Source organism: Takifugu rubripes, chromosome 1 (assembly GCF_901000725.2).
Source record: "Takifugu rubripes chromosome 1, fTakRub1.2, whole genome shotgun sequence".
In the NCBI taxonomy this organism is placed as follows: Eukaryota; Metazoa; Chordata; class Actinopteri; order Tetraodontiformes; family Tetraodontidae; genus Takifugu; species Takifugu rubripes.
In genome coordinates, this window is record NC_042285.1 from 18,906,467 (window position 1) to 18,919,471 (window position 13,005).

At 44.1% G+C, this 13,005-nt stretch overlaps 1 protein-coding gene across 17 annotated transcripts in view; it reads left to right on the top strand.

Moving 5' to 3' along the window:
• The window catches only part of zmp:0000001200 (dedicator of cytokinesis protein 9), a 51,946-nt gene that overhangs the window by 30,311 nt on the left and 8,630 nt on the right, over window positions 1-13,005 (top strand). For 10 of the 17 annotated variants that reach the window (XM_029835040.1, XM_011609364.2, XM_029835008.1 and 7 more), the window contains exons 8-37: window positions 277-451; window positions 1,120-1,172; window positions 1,808-1,882; window positions 1,971-2,111; window positions 2,526-2,738; window positions 2,963-3,085; window positions 3,363-3,445; window positions 4,096-4,218; window positions 4,393-4,472; window positions 4,561-4,748; window positions 4,832-4,897; window positions 4,973-5,065; window positions 5,531-5,654; window positions 5,865-5,983; window positions 6,070-6,156; window positions 6,226-6,321; window positions 6,429-6,544; window positions 7,758-7,827; window positions 7,910-8,035; window positions 8,134-8,205; window positions 8,656-8,802; window positions 8,879-8,962; window positions 9,045-9,156; window positions 10,070-10,248; window positions 10,324-10,440; window positions 10,877-10,988; window positions 11,079-11,212; window positions 12,236-12,350; window positions 12,451-12,517; window positions 12,599-12,646. In XM_029835040.1, coding sequence (XP_029690900.1) covers window positions 277-451; window positions 1,120-1,172; window positions 1,808-1,882; window positions 1,971-2,111; window positions 2,526-2,738; window positions 2,963-3,085; window positions 3,363-3,445; window positions 4,096-4,218; window positions 4,393-4,472; window positions 4,561-4,748; window positions 4,832-4,897; window positions 4,973-5,065; window positions 5,531-5,654; window positions 5,865-5,983; window positions 6,070-6,156; window positions 6,226-6,321; window positions 6,429-6,544; window positions 7,758-7,827; window positions 7,910-8,035; window positions 8,134-8,205; window positions 8,656-8,802; window positions 8,879-8,962; window positions 9,045-9,156; window positions 10,070-10,248; window positions 10,324-10,440; window positions 10,877-10,988; window positions 11,079-11,212; window positions 12,236-12,350; window positions 12,451-12,517; window positions 12,599-12,646 — 3,338 coding nt within the window. Of the gene's footprint in view, window positions 1-276; window positions 452-1,119; window positions 1,173-1,807; window positions 1,883-1,970; window positions 2,112-2,525; window positions 2,739-2,962; window positions 3,086-3,362; window positions 3,446-4,095; window positions 4,219-4,392; window positions 4,473-4,560; window positions 4,749-4,831; window positions 4,898-4,972; window positions 5,066-5,530; window positions 5,655-5,864; window positions 5,984-6,069; window positions 6,157-6,225; window positions 6,322-6,428; window positions 6,545-7,757; window positions 7,828-7,909; window positions 8,036-8,133; window positions 8,206-8,655; window positions 8,803-8,878; window positions 8,963-9,044; window positions 9,157-9,333; window positions 9,379-10,069; window positions 10,249-10,323; window positions 10,441-10,876; window positions 10,989-11,078; window positions 11,213-12,235; window positions 12,351-12,450; window positions 12,518-12,598; window positions 12,647-13,005 lie in introns of all 17 variants that reach the window. The other 7 variants (XM_029834978.1, XM_029834989.1, XM_029834954.1 and 4 more) reach the window with 1 other exon arrangement.

Here is a 13,005-nt window from a genome sequence, read left to right on the forward strand (position 1 = left end):
CATGTTGGCTTTGGACAGAAAGTTTAAACATTCCTTCAGCTTTGCCATTTCCACAGTTGGATATTTAGATTTTTGGGTTTGAAAATCTCAACCTTTGTCAGTCATATCAGATCCCAGTATACTTAGCAAACCTGAAACCTTCTTGGTTTCCATAACAAATAGAATCTGCTTTCAGTTTTGGTTCTAAACCCTGAGATGACTCTTATGTCACAATGTTATTGTCTTCTCCAGTTTGTCTCCCTTCTTTCTCTTATCTAATCTGCTCCGTGGCTGCAGAACAACAAGGTCCGGAGGTTCGCCTTCGAGCTGAAGATGCAGGATAAGAGCACGTACCTGTTGGCTGCAGACAGCGAGGTGGAGATGGAGGATTGGATCAACACACTCAACAAAATCTTGCACAGCAGCTTTGAGATCGCCATGCAGGAGAAGAGGAACGGAGATGTTCACGATGGTGTGTGTTTACAAAGCACCTGTAGGAAGACAAACGTTAGAGTTAAGTTAAATCGGTCAATATATTCTAACAGGTCAAATTCTAACAGTATTTTAAAGACAGACAATATGAGACTGCGATATAATTATGAAGCTGTCTTTGCAGACTGAACACTTTAAACAAAATGTCAGATATTATAGAGAAAAATGAAACCGTTTGTGCTTCCGATGTTGTTCATTCAGACTCGCTTGTGTTCAGAACTCCTAAATCATCTTTTCTTTAGTCTGCAGTGTAGTATAATCTGTGTTGATGTGATACCAGACCACCCAGGCTTTAAATACTTACCTCCTGTCTCATAGGAGCCCAGCCATGCAGGAAAATGGCTGAATGCCTGTGCACAATACAGTCTGCTAAGCTCTCTTAACTCCCAGGGTTTTATTAATCGCACTGTTCACACGAGTTTACAAAAAACCCAACACATTATATATGAGCTGTTTAAAATGTACTAGTGAGACCTGCTGAATCTCCATCTGAGTCCTGAATGATCTCCTTAATTTTTAAATGTTGTTTGCAGAACTTCAACGTCAGTACGGGATTACGGTGCTTTTACGGCTGAACAAGGGGGTTTATTTATGCTCTGGTATCTTTGGCTGGCTTTGCATTAAATGATTGATTCTGTTGTCTTTAAGATGATGATCTGGGAAAGTCTGACAGTTCCTCTGGCAGCATGGACAGCTTTCAGGTAGGTCCTTCCCCCAGCCGGATGTTCACACTCCAAGTGGAGCCGCTGCTTTAAATCTGTCTCATTAAAGACGAGGAGGAAGGGGGCCATTACTGCCACAAACACACGTGGCTTTAATTAAGACTGAGGGTTTATCAGTTGAACTCCTAATTTCATAGGTTCATTTGTTTGTTTTTGCAAATCTGATCCTGGTTTTCTTGAAAACCCAACACTGCTGCTTAACATACAGGCCTCTGCCAATATTACGCACATTCAGTAAAAGCTGACTGTGACGACACCTGAAGAAGAAAGCCCCGGTGTCTGTTTTTCAAATATCCCCAATATAGCAGCTCAGCAGCTTATCGTGCCGCTGCAGCACCGACTGGTACGCAATAGTAAAACCATATGTGCATGGAAACGTGGTAACAGTTAACGGAGACTGCTGGACGGTTAGCGCATGCTTCTGTGAAATGTGTTGTGGTACCACCTGACTCCCACAACTGAGCCCGTCTGTGCGTGAGATCAGCTTTTAGATCAACAAAGCCTGTTTCCCAGAAGCACAAATTGAAAGAAATTGAAAAATAATGTTGAACTTTTCATATAATGCTCAGAGCAGGCAGGGGTCGATTGAGACGCTCCACCTTGTTTCTCTTCAGAGCGCCAGAGATATCGAGTCCAGGATGAGGAGTGAGACCAGACTGAAGCTGTTCACCCTGGACCCTGACACACAGGTAACGATTGTGAAACATAGTTCAGCTCCTTTGTTTCCAGCGTTCGCCGTCCTCCCTAATGTGGTTCCTTCCATTGTGCTCTCCTCAGAGACTAGATTTCTCTGGAATAGAGCCAGACGTGAAGCAGTTCGAGGAGAAGTTTGGCAAACGTGTTCTGGTGAACTGCAACGACCTGTCGTTCAATCTGCAGAGCTGTGTGGCCGAAAACGAGGAAGGACCCACAACCAATGTAAGACTGGCCGCGGACTTGAGATGTGAGATGCCCTGGGAGGGCTCATCTCACTCTTGTTGGCCTAGCAACCAGACTACAAGCTCAGTAGTGGTGAAGAAAGTGTATAATGATGTGGGATTTCCAGCTGTCTGCTAAAAACTTAGCATGCTCTGTCTCCTTAGAGACACAGCTCTCACAAACATTGACAGAATATATTCAGACAGTTCCCTGTGCTGGAATATTCATGGTATTGCTACAGGCTCTGCATTAATTCCACATTTTTCTGCTTTAAGTATGGTCTACCTTATTTCTTCTTTACCCTTTTTCAGACTTTTGGAGCAATGAGGCAGAAAAAAAGTTTTAATGCTGTGACTACCAATGCAGAAACCCTCTCATTTTTACCCTTATTTTTTACTCTTCTTCCTTGTACAGGTTGAGCCATTTTATGTTACGCTGTCACTGTTCGACATCCAGAATGGAAGGAAGATCTCCTCTGACTTTCATGTGGATTTAAACCACCCATCTGTGAGGGCCATGGTGCCCAGTAACACCAGTCAGTATATAAATGGGGGAGGGGACACTCACCCCGAGGGGCCGCGGTTGGTTCATGGCGTGCCCGAGGCAGTCTTGAAGTATCCCAGACAGGCAAGTCATTGAAACAGAGCCAAGATCAGACCATTAAAATTCTTTTGGTTTATTATAAAATTCTTCTGCCTGTGTTTTAAAAATGACTAATAATAGACAGAACAGTTCTGTCTTCTTTCAGACCTACCTAAAGCCATCTAAAGTATGTGCCTGTGCTTGTTAGTGCAGCTGAAATGTTTCCTCAGTGACGCCCACACTTAATTCTGTGTTTGATTCCTCCTCAGGGAGTGTTCTCAATCACATGCCCCCACCCCGATATCTTCCTCGTGGCTCGCATCGAGAAAGTGCTCCAGGGGGGAATCAACCACTGTGCTGAACCATACATGAAGAGCTCAGATTCTAGCAAGGTACCGACCCACTCGTGACCTTACCCCGAATTCCTCCACGTTATTCCACATTATACGCAGATAATAGTCAGTTCTGAAGTCGTGCAGCAGCAAAGACTCCACAGAAGCACAGACTCACGCAGTCGTGGAGCTGCGGCCAGAATGGAATGTGAATCAGACGTAAAAAGTCTTAAACCGTTTTAAAATGTGTTTGTGTGTTATCAAGATGTATCTGCTTGTCCGTGTTGCAACTGGCAGATTTTTTTGTGTCTGAGAAGTGATCAGGTCCCTGTTTTAGGTGGCACAGAAGGTCCTGAAGAATGCCAAGTGGGCCTGTAGTCGCTTGGGTCAATACAGGATGCCGCTTGCCTGGGCAGCGAGGTACGTTATGACTTTTTAATAAATAACATTTGTGTTTAGACATCTTGTCCAACCTGTTTACCCGCGTGCACGTCGTACTGTACCCACAGCTCTTACAGATACAGAAAGGAAGCTTACAAACCATTAATCACACCATTAAACCATCACCAAAACCAAAACTATGATGTCATGATTGAGGCAATAGCATTTATGTTTTCCTTTATAGAAAAATAAATTGCATCATGCCTTCATGGGCCTACGATTCATTATCCACATTAATCTGAAATAGATGTCATCCATCATTTTCATGTCCACCAGCCTAAAACAACACTGAAGCGACTGAGGTAACGTAGACAGCGTGTTTGGTGGAGAAGCTGCAGTGTGATAGCAGGATGCTGGGTAATGTTGCTAAACTCAACATTCTCCCTTGCGGAGTGAAATCAATTTGTTTGATTTCAGTTTAAATCTTGCGCTTTTTGACTATGCACACAGCAAAAAAATAAAAAAGTGAGACGCACCTAAAAAGACAAGTGTGGCCTGCTGCTCTCTGTTTTTATAAGTGTAAATTCAATACTGGGTCAGTTAATCAGATAAACGGGTTAGACAAATTATTAATCCTAACACATTTTTTAGGGAAAATATGCCTGAATCCTTTTTTTAACCCTTTACAGGCCGTTGTTCAGAGACGCTTCGGGGACGCTCGACAAAAGCGCTCGTTTCTCCCCTCTGTACCGGCAGGACAGCAACAAGTTGTCCAATGAGGACATGCTCAAGCTGCTGGCTGATTTCAGAAAGTTAGTAATGCTTTGATGCCCATTTTGTGGTGCCGTCTGAAACGGTCTCAGTCAGAAAATGAGAGGCTGTTTCACATCTGTTGAATGAGGTGTAGCTGTGCACGCATACCGCTGATCTGCGCTCGCTCCAGACAATAGCAAAAACAGAGCCTGGGTTTATTTTACTTTCCCCAGGCCAGAGAAGATGGCCAAGCTCCCCGTAATCCTCGGAAACCTGGACGTTACCATCGACAATGTAGCACCTGACCTGACAAGTACGACCCGCTCTCTGCCTGAGAGATAAGAAGCGTCTGTTTCTCCGGAGGCTGCTTATTTAATCTCCCCTCCTGCTCCCGTACACAGATTGTGTTACCTCATCCTACATTCCTGTGAAGCAGTTTGACGTCGGAGAGAAGGCCAACATCCTCTTTGAAGTAGAGGAGTTTGTGCCGTGCATAGCCAAATGCTCTCAGCCTTTCACCATCTACAACAATCACCTCTATGTCTACCCGAAACACTTGAAGTATGACAGCCAAAAGTCGTTCGCAAAGGTATCCTACAGGGAATTCCACTGATGTTCTCTTCCCTCAGTTGGAACGTTGGTTAACTTTGCCTTGGTTGTGTTCTCCCTCAGGCTAGAAACATAGCAGTCAGCATTGAGTTCAGGGACTCGGATGAGGAAGATGCTGTTTCATTAAAGGTAAACCCAGATGCCACCTGGAAATGTCTCTGTCACATCTTCCAGTCACAGTCGCTAACGTCTATCGTTCCACAGTGCATCTACGGTCGACCCGGAGGACCCTTGTTTACCAAAAATGCCTTCGCAGCAGTGTTACATCACCAGCAAAATCCGGAATTCTATGACGAGGTACAGCCCACTGTAACCAAAGAACTACAGATGAGATTCCGGGACTTGTTGCTATGGTGAAGGAGCATTTTGTGTCCTGCAAACTCATTGTGAAGAAACCATACAAAATTCTTTGGACCTGTGTAAATAAATGGTGCAACTTTGTTTTTCTTTATCAGGGTAATTCTCTATTAATAATGTGCTCGACTGGTTTAACTTTATAGCTCTAAGGACGGTGTGGCCCGGTGTGGCAAGCAGATCTTTACATGAAGCCTTACTTATGGCAGCATCTAGTGGTCAAAAGGCAGAGAAGAAAATAGATTGCCATTTTTTAATTTTCATATTTCAGGTAATAGTAATAAGCACAATAGTTCATATTCTAATGTTCTGAGCAATGTTCTAAGCACCATGTTTGAACAGAAACAGCCTCGCGAGCGATGAACACCATCATTTAAGAAAAACAAGAACCGTTGTTGTGCATTTCAGTATAAGATCGAGCTTCCGACTCAGCTGCATGAGAAGCATCATCTGCTCTTCACCTTCTGTCACATCAGCTGTGACAGCAACAGCAAGGCCAGCACCAAGAAGAGGGACCTCATCGAGACTCAAGGTAACGCACCGAGGAGCTGTGGGGTGTGTGTTATGAAGCTGGGAACCAGTCCAGGATGTATTCCTGCCTCTTTTCCGGTGTTCGGGGATAGGCTGCTGCTTCTGCTTCTGCTCCTGCTCCTGTGTGACACTGACCAGGAAAGGGCAGCAATAAACAGAAGCTGGAGAAGTTCATTTTCCATGTTCTTGTTTTGACTACTCCTTCTCTCAGTGGGTTACGCCTGGCTCCCGCTGCTGAAGGACGGGCGAGTGATCACCAATGAAAACCACATCCCGGTGACCACCAACCTTCCTGCTGGATACCTCAGCTGTCAGGAGAATGCCAGCAAGGTAGAATCCCTCTTTCAGCTGCTGGGTGGTGAAGACTGCACATCTTCTTTTTTAATTTTTCCAAATTTTTTCCATTTTCTTCAAAGCATTCAAGTCCTGAGGTCAAATGGGTGGATGGGGGCAAGCCATTGTTTAAGGTGTCCACTCACCTGGCATCCACCGTCTACACTCAGGTTGGGTTTTGCCTGTTTTTAATTGTGTTGTGAAACTGGACTTCTTCTTGACTGTCTTCTGTCTTCTAGGATCAACATTTGCACAATTTCTTTCACCACTGTCAGATCAGCGCTCCTGCCCCCCAGGAGACGGGCGGGGGCGGGGAGCTGGTGAAATACCTGAAGGTACTGTCGGGGTCAAAAGACCGGCCCCTTGTCAATTCATTCTTTTGATCATGACGTACATTCTGGGCTCTGAGGCCAGATTTCATGGAGACCTCGTCTTCTTTCAGAGTCTGCACGCCATGGAGAGTCACGTGATGATCAAGTTCCTGCCCACCATCCTCAATCAGCTCTTCAGGGTGCTGACCAGTGCGACTCAAGAGGATGTAGCAGTCAATGTCACCAGGCAAGACCATCCATCCATCCATCCATCTATCCTCCCATCCATCCATCCATCCATCCATCATCTATCCTCCCATCCATCCATCCATCCATCCATCATCTATCCTCCCATCCATCCATCCATCCATCCATCTATCCTCCCATCCATCCATCTATCCTCCCATCCATATATCCATCCATCCATCCATCCATCCTCCCATCCATACATCCATCCATCCATCCATACATCCATCCATATATCCATCCATCCTCCCATCCATACATCCATCCATATATCCATCCATCCATCCTCCCATCCATACATCCATCTATATATCCATCCATCCATCCATCCATCCATCCTCCCATCCATACATCCATCCATATATCCATCCATACATCCATCCATACATCCATCCTGTAGCAGCTCCTTTACACTACCATTTTATTCAGGTTGGAATCAGTTTATTCATGAGCCCAAATAAGTGATAACTCTTACATGTATTTGGCTTTAATCTACACTGTTTTTTTCATTTTCCATTATTGGTACTCTTTTAATTCAACAAGCCAAGAAAGCCCAACTTGGGCAACATGGAAAACCCGTCAGGCTCTCTGCTGATCAACATCTGTGTTTAATCAATCCACTAAAAAACCTCTGGCTGTATTCTGGATCAGGGTGGTCACATGAAATGAAAATACCGCCCCCTGCTGGCTGGGAAGAAGGTCGACATGAAATAATGAAACAATCGCTCCCATCCATCCATCCATCCATCCACCCACCCATCATCCATCCATCCACCCACCCATCTACCCATCATCCATCCATCCACCCACCCATCATCCATCCATCCACCCACCCATCTACCCATCATCCATCCATCCACCCACCCACCCACCCATCCATCCACCCATCATCCATCCATCCATCCATCCAACCACCCACCCATCACCCATCCATCCACCCACCCACCCATCCATCCACCCATCCATCCATCCATCCAACCACCCACCCACCCATCTACCATCATCCATCCACCCACCCATCCATCCACCCACCCATCCATCCACCCATCCATCCATCCAACCATCCACCCATCCATCCACCCATCATCCATCCACCCACCCACCCATCCATCCATCCATCCATCCATCCATCCATCCATCCATCCATCCATCATCACCATTAACTTAATAAAACATATTACTATTTTAAAATGAGCACATTTCTTTAATTTTAGAGTCATGATTCACATTGTGGCCCAGTGCCACGAGGAGGGTTTGGAGCACTACCTGAGGTCATACGTGAAGGTAAATTCACATATCTTGTGGTGTTCTTTGGCTGTTGCTTCCAAGAGCGGCTCAGCATTTTCTCTGAATGTGTCCTCTCCAGTTTGTGTTCAAGACTGAACCGTTCACCTCCAGCACCACACGAACAGTGCACGAGGAGCTGGCTAAAGCCATGACCTCCATCCTGAAGCCCTCCACCGACTTCCTCACAAGCAACAAGCTCCTCAAAGTAAAAGATTTGTGATTTCTAAAATGATTTCCCAGATTTGAGGTTAGCAAAAATGTTTTTTTTTATGGCTTTCTGGTTGGTGTTTGTCTGCCCTGCAGTACTCCTGGTATTTCTTTGAAGCCTTAGTCAAGTCCATGGCGCAGTATTTGATTGAAAGCTGTAGAGTAAAGGTAAGTCTGTCTAAACACGTGTTTTTGACTCGAGGGGGGTGGGGGTGGGATCGTCAACTGTATCATAGCTTCTGTAGGTTACAGCCTGCCCGGGCTTGCGGCCAGCCACAGAACAACATTCGTGTTGTTTATACATCAGAAGTCTCTCCCACAATGTTAAACTGGCTCTGTTTGTTCTTTCGCTGTGAAGTAACCACATCCCTGTGTGTAGCCTTGAGTTCACCCACCACTGGAAGGAGGTTAAAGGTCACAAAGCAAGCCAAACATGTAAAAAAAAAAAAAATGTTATGGAAGTGGTTGAGCTTATCCAAGCACATCCACAGTAAGATGGTTTGACTGGATAAGTGAAGGTAAAATAGAGTATTTGGCTTTGACAGTAAAAGGAAATGTCAGGGTTGTAGAGAACTTAAATGGGTTTTAAGAGCCCTCTCTTCCATCTTCACCCTGCAGTTGTCCAGAAACCAGCGCTTTTCTGCGACCTTCCACCACAGCGTGGAGACGCTGGTCAACCTGATCATGCCACACATCACGCAGAAGTACAAAGACAACCTGGATGCTGCCAGAAATGCCAACCACAGCCTGGCGGTCTTCATCAAGGTTGGGACATGCGGCCGGTGTCTTCTTCACGTGTTTGCTGGTGGTATATTCACTGATCTGCCTTCTCCTCTTGCAGCGCTGTTTCAACCTGATGGACAGAGGCTTCGTGTTCAAACAAATCAACAACTACATGAGCTGTTTTACGCCTGGAGACCCAAAGGTAGACCAGTGGTGGCACACAAGCTGTTCAGAACATGCTGTTGTCTCACAGTTGTCTGCTTTTTAAAAAAAAAAAAATCCAGACATTGTTTGAGTTCAAGTTTGAGTTCCTGCGCGTTGTCTGCAACCACGAGCACTACGTCCCTCTGAACCTGCCCATGCCATTTGGAAAAGGGCGGATCCTGAGATTTCAAGGTGAGAGGATCAGTTTAGACCTGATGGAGGCTGTTCACACTGCTGATTATTCAAATGAATCCAAATGGATTCCCTGTCAAAGCTCCAACTTTTACTGCAATTTATGCTTGTAAATGTCATTAAATAGCAAACAACCACATTTTGTTCTGGAATGTATGTTTTTTCCTCCTTAAATAGCTGTATCTTCACATGACCCTGCAGAGTCATACGATCCTACAGTAGGTAGGTGCACAAGTGTGCTGCTCACAGGTCCTGAAGAACTGATCTTGATCAGGTCTTTAAATGATTAGCTGCATCCTGGCTGATGGAGAATGTTTGCCTCTCACTTTTTGATATGTATATAGACGATTACTATAGAGAGAGGTCTTGATTGTTGGGTGTTTTGGGTTGTCTCTGGGAATCTGGGGTTGGTTTTCATCTTCTGATCGATATTTTGAATGATTGTGCTTTTCTGAAATAATCAGGGTCAGGATCACACTTCTAGACACATCTAGACTTTTCCTGCAAATCTGGTTTTGCTTCAGATTAGAGATGTCCGATATTATCAGCCTACCAATGCTATCAGCAAGTACTGTCCTTAAAATGTAATATTGAAAATTATTGCATTGGTTTTCCCTTTTTTTTAATGACACAACTTTTACACAAGTTGAGAGTTGTGATGTATAGTTTTAGAGATAGTTTTGTTTGCTTGGCACAACCCCAAAATATATCGGAATTGATTGATATCGGTACTAAAAATTAAGAGTTAAAAAAAAGAAGCCAATATCGTACATCCCTACTTCAGATTTATTGGTAAAAGTCAACAAGGTTCATGTTTCTGTGTCTGTCATCAGATGCTCAAAGTTTTATGGGTTGATTATATCAGATTAATGTTAATTACATAGTGTTCTCATTATTGTCTTCCTCCTCTCAGACCTCCAGCTGGATTACTCACTGACAGATGACTTCTGCAAGAACCACTTCCTGGTGGGACTCTTGCTCAGGGAAGTCAGCGCCGCTCTGCAGGAGTTCAGGGAGATCCGTCAGATATCCATCCACGTGCTGAAAAGTCTGATGATAAAACACACGTTTGACGACCGCTACACCACCAAAGTCGGTCTTAATTCACCAGGAAAACCAGTGTGTGATCTAAAGAAGCTCTGGTGACATTGATTTGGTTTTTTTTAGAGCCAGCAGGCCAGACTGGCCACGCTGTATCTGCCCTTGTTTGGCCTGCTTCAAGAGAACGTCAACAGGCTGAATGTAAAAGAAGTTTCCCCGTTCACCCTCAACCACTCCATCCAGGTGAGGATGCCACCTGCTGGTTTCTCTTGCAAACTACAGCCAGTCAAATTTATTCCATATTTTAAGCTTTCAGCCCTGCTGACATTTATTGATCCTCATTTAAAAGACCTCATCAGCGATGATTTAAAAAAAATAAAAAACTTGTTCATGGGAAGAAAATAGTATTCTTGCAGCAGTTGAATACATTCTTTTCTTTTTTTATAACATGGATGAAGTTTGGAAATACTCTATGAGTTCATTCATATCATGTTTTTTTTTATTATTGTTTTTAGACATACTCACTTTAGTTCAGCAACCGGAGAGTGTAAATTCTTTATTTTGGAGAAAATTTTGGCACCCTCAAATCTCCTACTTAATTTAATGAAACTTTTCATGTAGACTTGGATCATAAACCTGTGGCCTCCATTTAACAATTTCTCTGTTTTTGTCCCTTTAGAATGGAAGAGAAGATCTACTTCTCACGAGCGCTTTAATGACGCCTCCCAGGTCCAGCACCTTCCTGGACACCAGCTTGCACAAAGATGTTTTCGGGGCCATATCTGGCACGTGTGAGTGGAACGATGGAACTGAAAACCTACCAAATATGACCTACCAAATTCAGCTTTTTTAATAGCCTCCATTGTCTCGTGTCGTTGCAGCGTCTCCCCACACGTCCTCAACTCCCAACATCAACTCTGTACGTCACGCAGACTCCCGCGGCTCGCTCATCAGCACTGATTCTGCCAACAGCCTCTCTGACAAGAACCACGACAAGAGCAACTCGCTGGACAAGGTAAAGCTCTGAGAATGCTCATTTCGTCCTACAGAGCCGTCATTACTCACCGTTCGCAGCCGTACCACCAGCTCCCTCCTGTACTGCATGACCGCTCACCTCACCTGTATGACACAGTATCTGTGTTGTCATCCTGGAGTGCCTGGGCTCTCCAAATGTTCCAACCCTGGATTTCTCCCTGCAGCGCAGCATTTCACGTCCAGTACACAACCATCCCATCCCCAACTGGGAATGCTGGAGTGGAAGAATTTCTACTTTGGAAATGATTCAGAGTTCCTCTCACATGTATTTTTCTTCTCTCCTCAGCATGCTTCACATTACCATGAAATCTAGATTTTCTTTATACATTTATAAAGGAAAAATATATCATTTTAATATTTAAATGTTTTATCAAATATTAAAACATTCACACTCCCTAATTGCAGAGCCGCGGTAAAAACTGTTGCGTGAAAAATGAGTTGAGCATCTACTTTATTTCCATCCGTATATCTTCTCTGCTGTGGTGTGTTTCAACCTTGTGCTGTTAACATCTGGAATAATGAGCAGCACCAAAGCTTATAAATAACTTCACCACAGTTTTCCAGTTTGGGGCTTTAGAGGAAGCTAAATTTAGGTGTGGCGTTGTCCTTTTTACCCACGACAGCTGTTGCAAGCTTCATTTTTAATCATTTCCACTATGTCACCGTAGCCTGTTCCGAGAATTAAATGAGCTTCAGGCAGAAGGACGTGTTTGGTGCGTCTGCTACAGGGCAGCTGTTGTTCCACTCCTTTGGGTTTCTCTTTTACTTCCACTCAGGGAAATAGTTTGTTTTTCGTCTGCAGAACTCTTCTTCCCTCTACCATCCGGGTAATCTATTTCCAAGCCTCTCAACGGTTACGCCATAAACACTTTAAGCGCTTTTATATAGTTTTTATTAACCTACTGCAGTGTCCCCAGACAGAGGCTGTCTAGACTGTGAATTTGCCACATTAAACCCCCACGTTCATATGAAGCCTTGACTGCATTATATCTTTGTTCTCCAGAACCATCCTGCTGCAGCTCTGGGCAGTAGCCTCTTGAGATGTGACAAACTGGAGCAGGCAGAGATCAAGAGCCTCCTCATGTGCTTCTTACATGTGCTCAAAAGCATGTCTGAGGGTAACGACTGAACGTCCACTTTCACTGATCTTCTGCGCTGATTTTAATTCCATGTCTGATCTAAAAATATTCTTCTGTGGTCGCGCTGATTGTCCTCCAGATGCACTCTTCAGCTATTGGAGCAAAGCTTCAGCTGCTGACTTGATGGACTTCTTCACTCTAATTGAGTAGGTTGTCTTGTGGATCTACAGTGAAGCTTTTATAAATAGCGCAAAAACTGACTTTTTGTTACTCATATTTCCACGTAGAGTGTGCCTCCACCAGTTCAGATACATGGGGAAGCGCTACATTGCCAGGTAATGTTGTTTTCTGCATCTGTTTCAGTGTAACTGTAAATTTATGCTGAACGTTTTTCTCCATGAAGGTTTTTGCTTCATGAGTCACTTCCTCCACAGCCCCACGCTAAAGAAAGCAACTAACGCTCTTCCAATAATTTCCTTTAATTTAAGCATAGTGAATTTTTCAAACATGAGCAAAAAAAACTGTGGTATTCACAGTAAATCATATCATTGTTTATCTTTGCTATGTATTTTCCTCTTTCCCAATGAAATATGGGATACTATCACAAACATACAGTCTTATATAAGTTCTGACTTAATCTGAGGCTTCAACCTTGTAAAAGGTGTTTGGTTACATGTGGAACATATATGACATG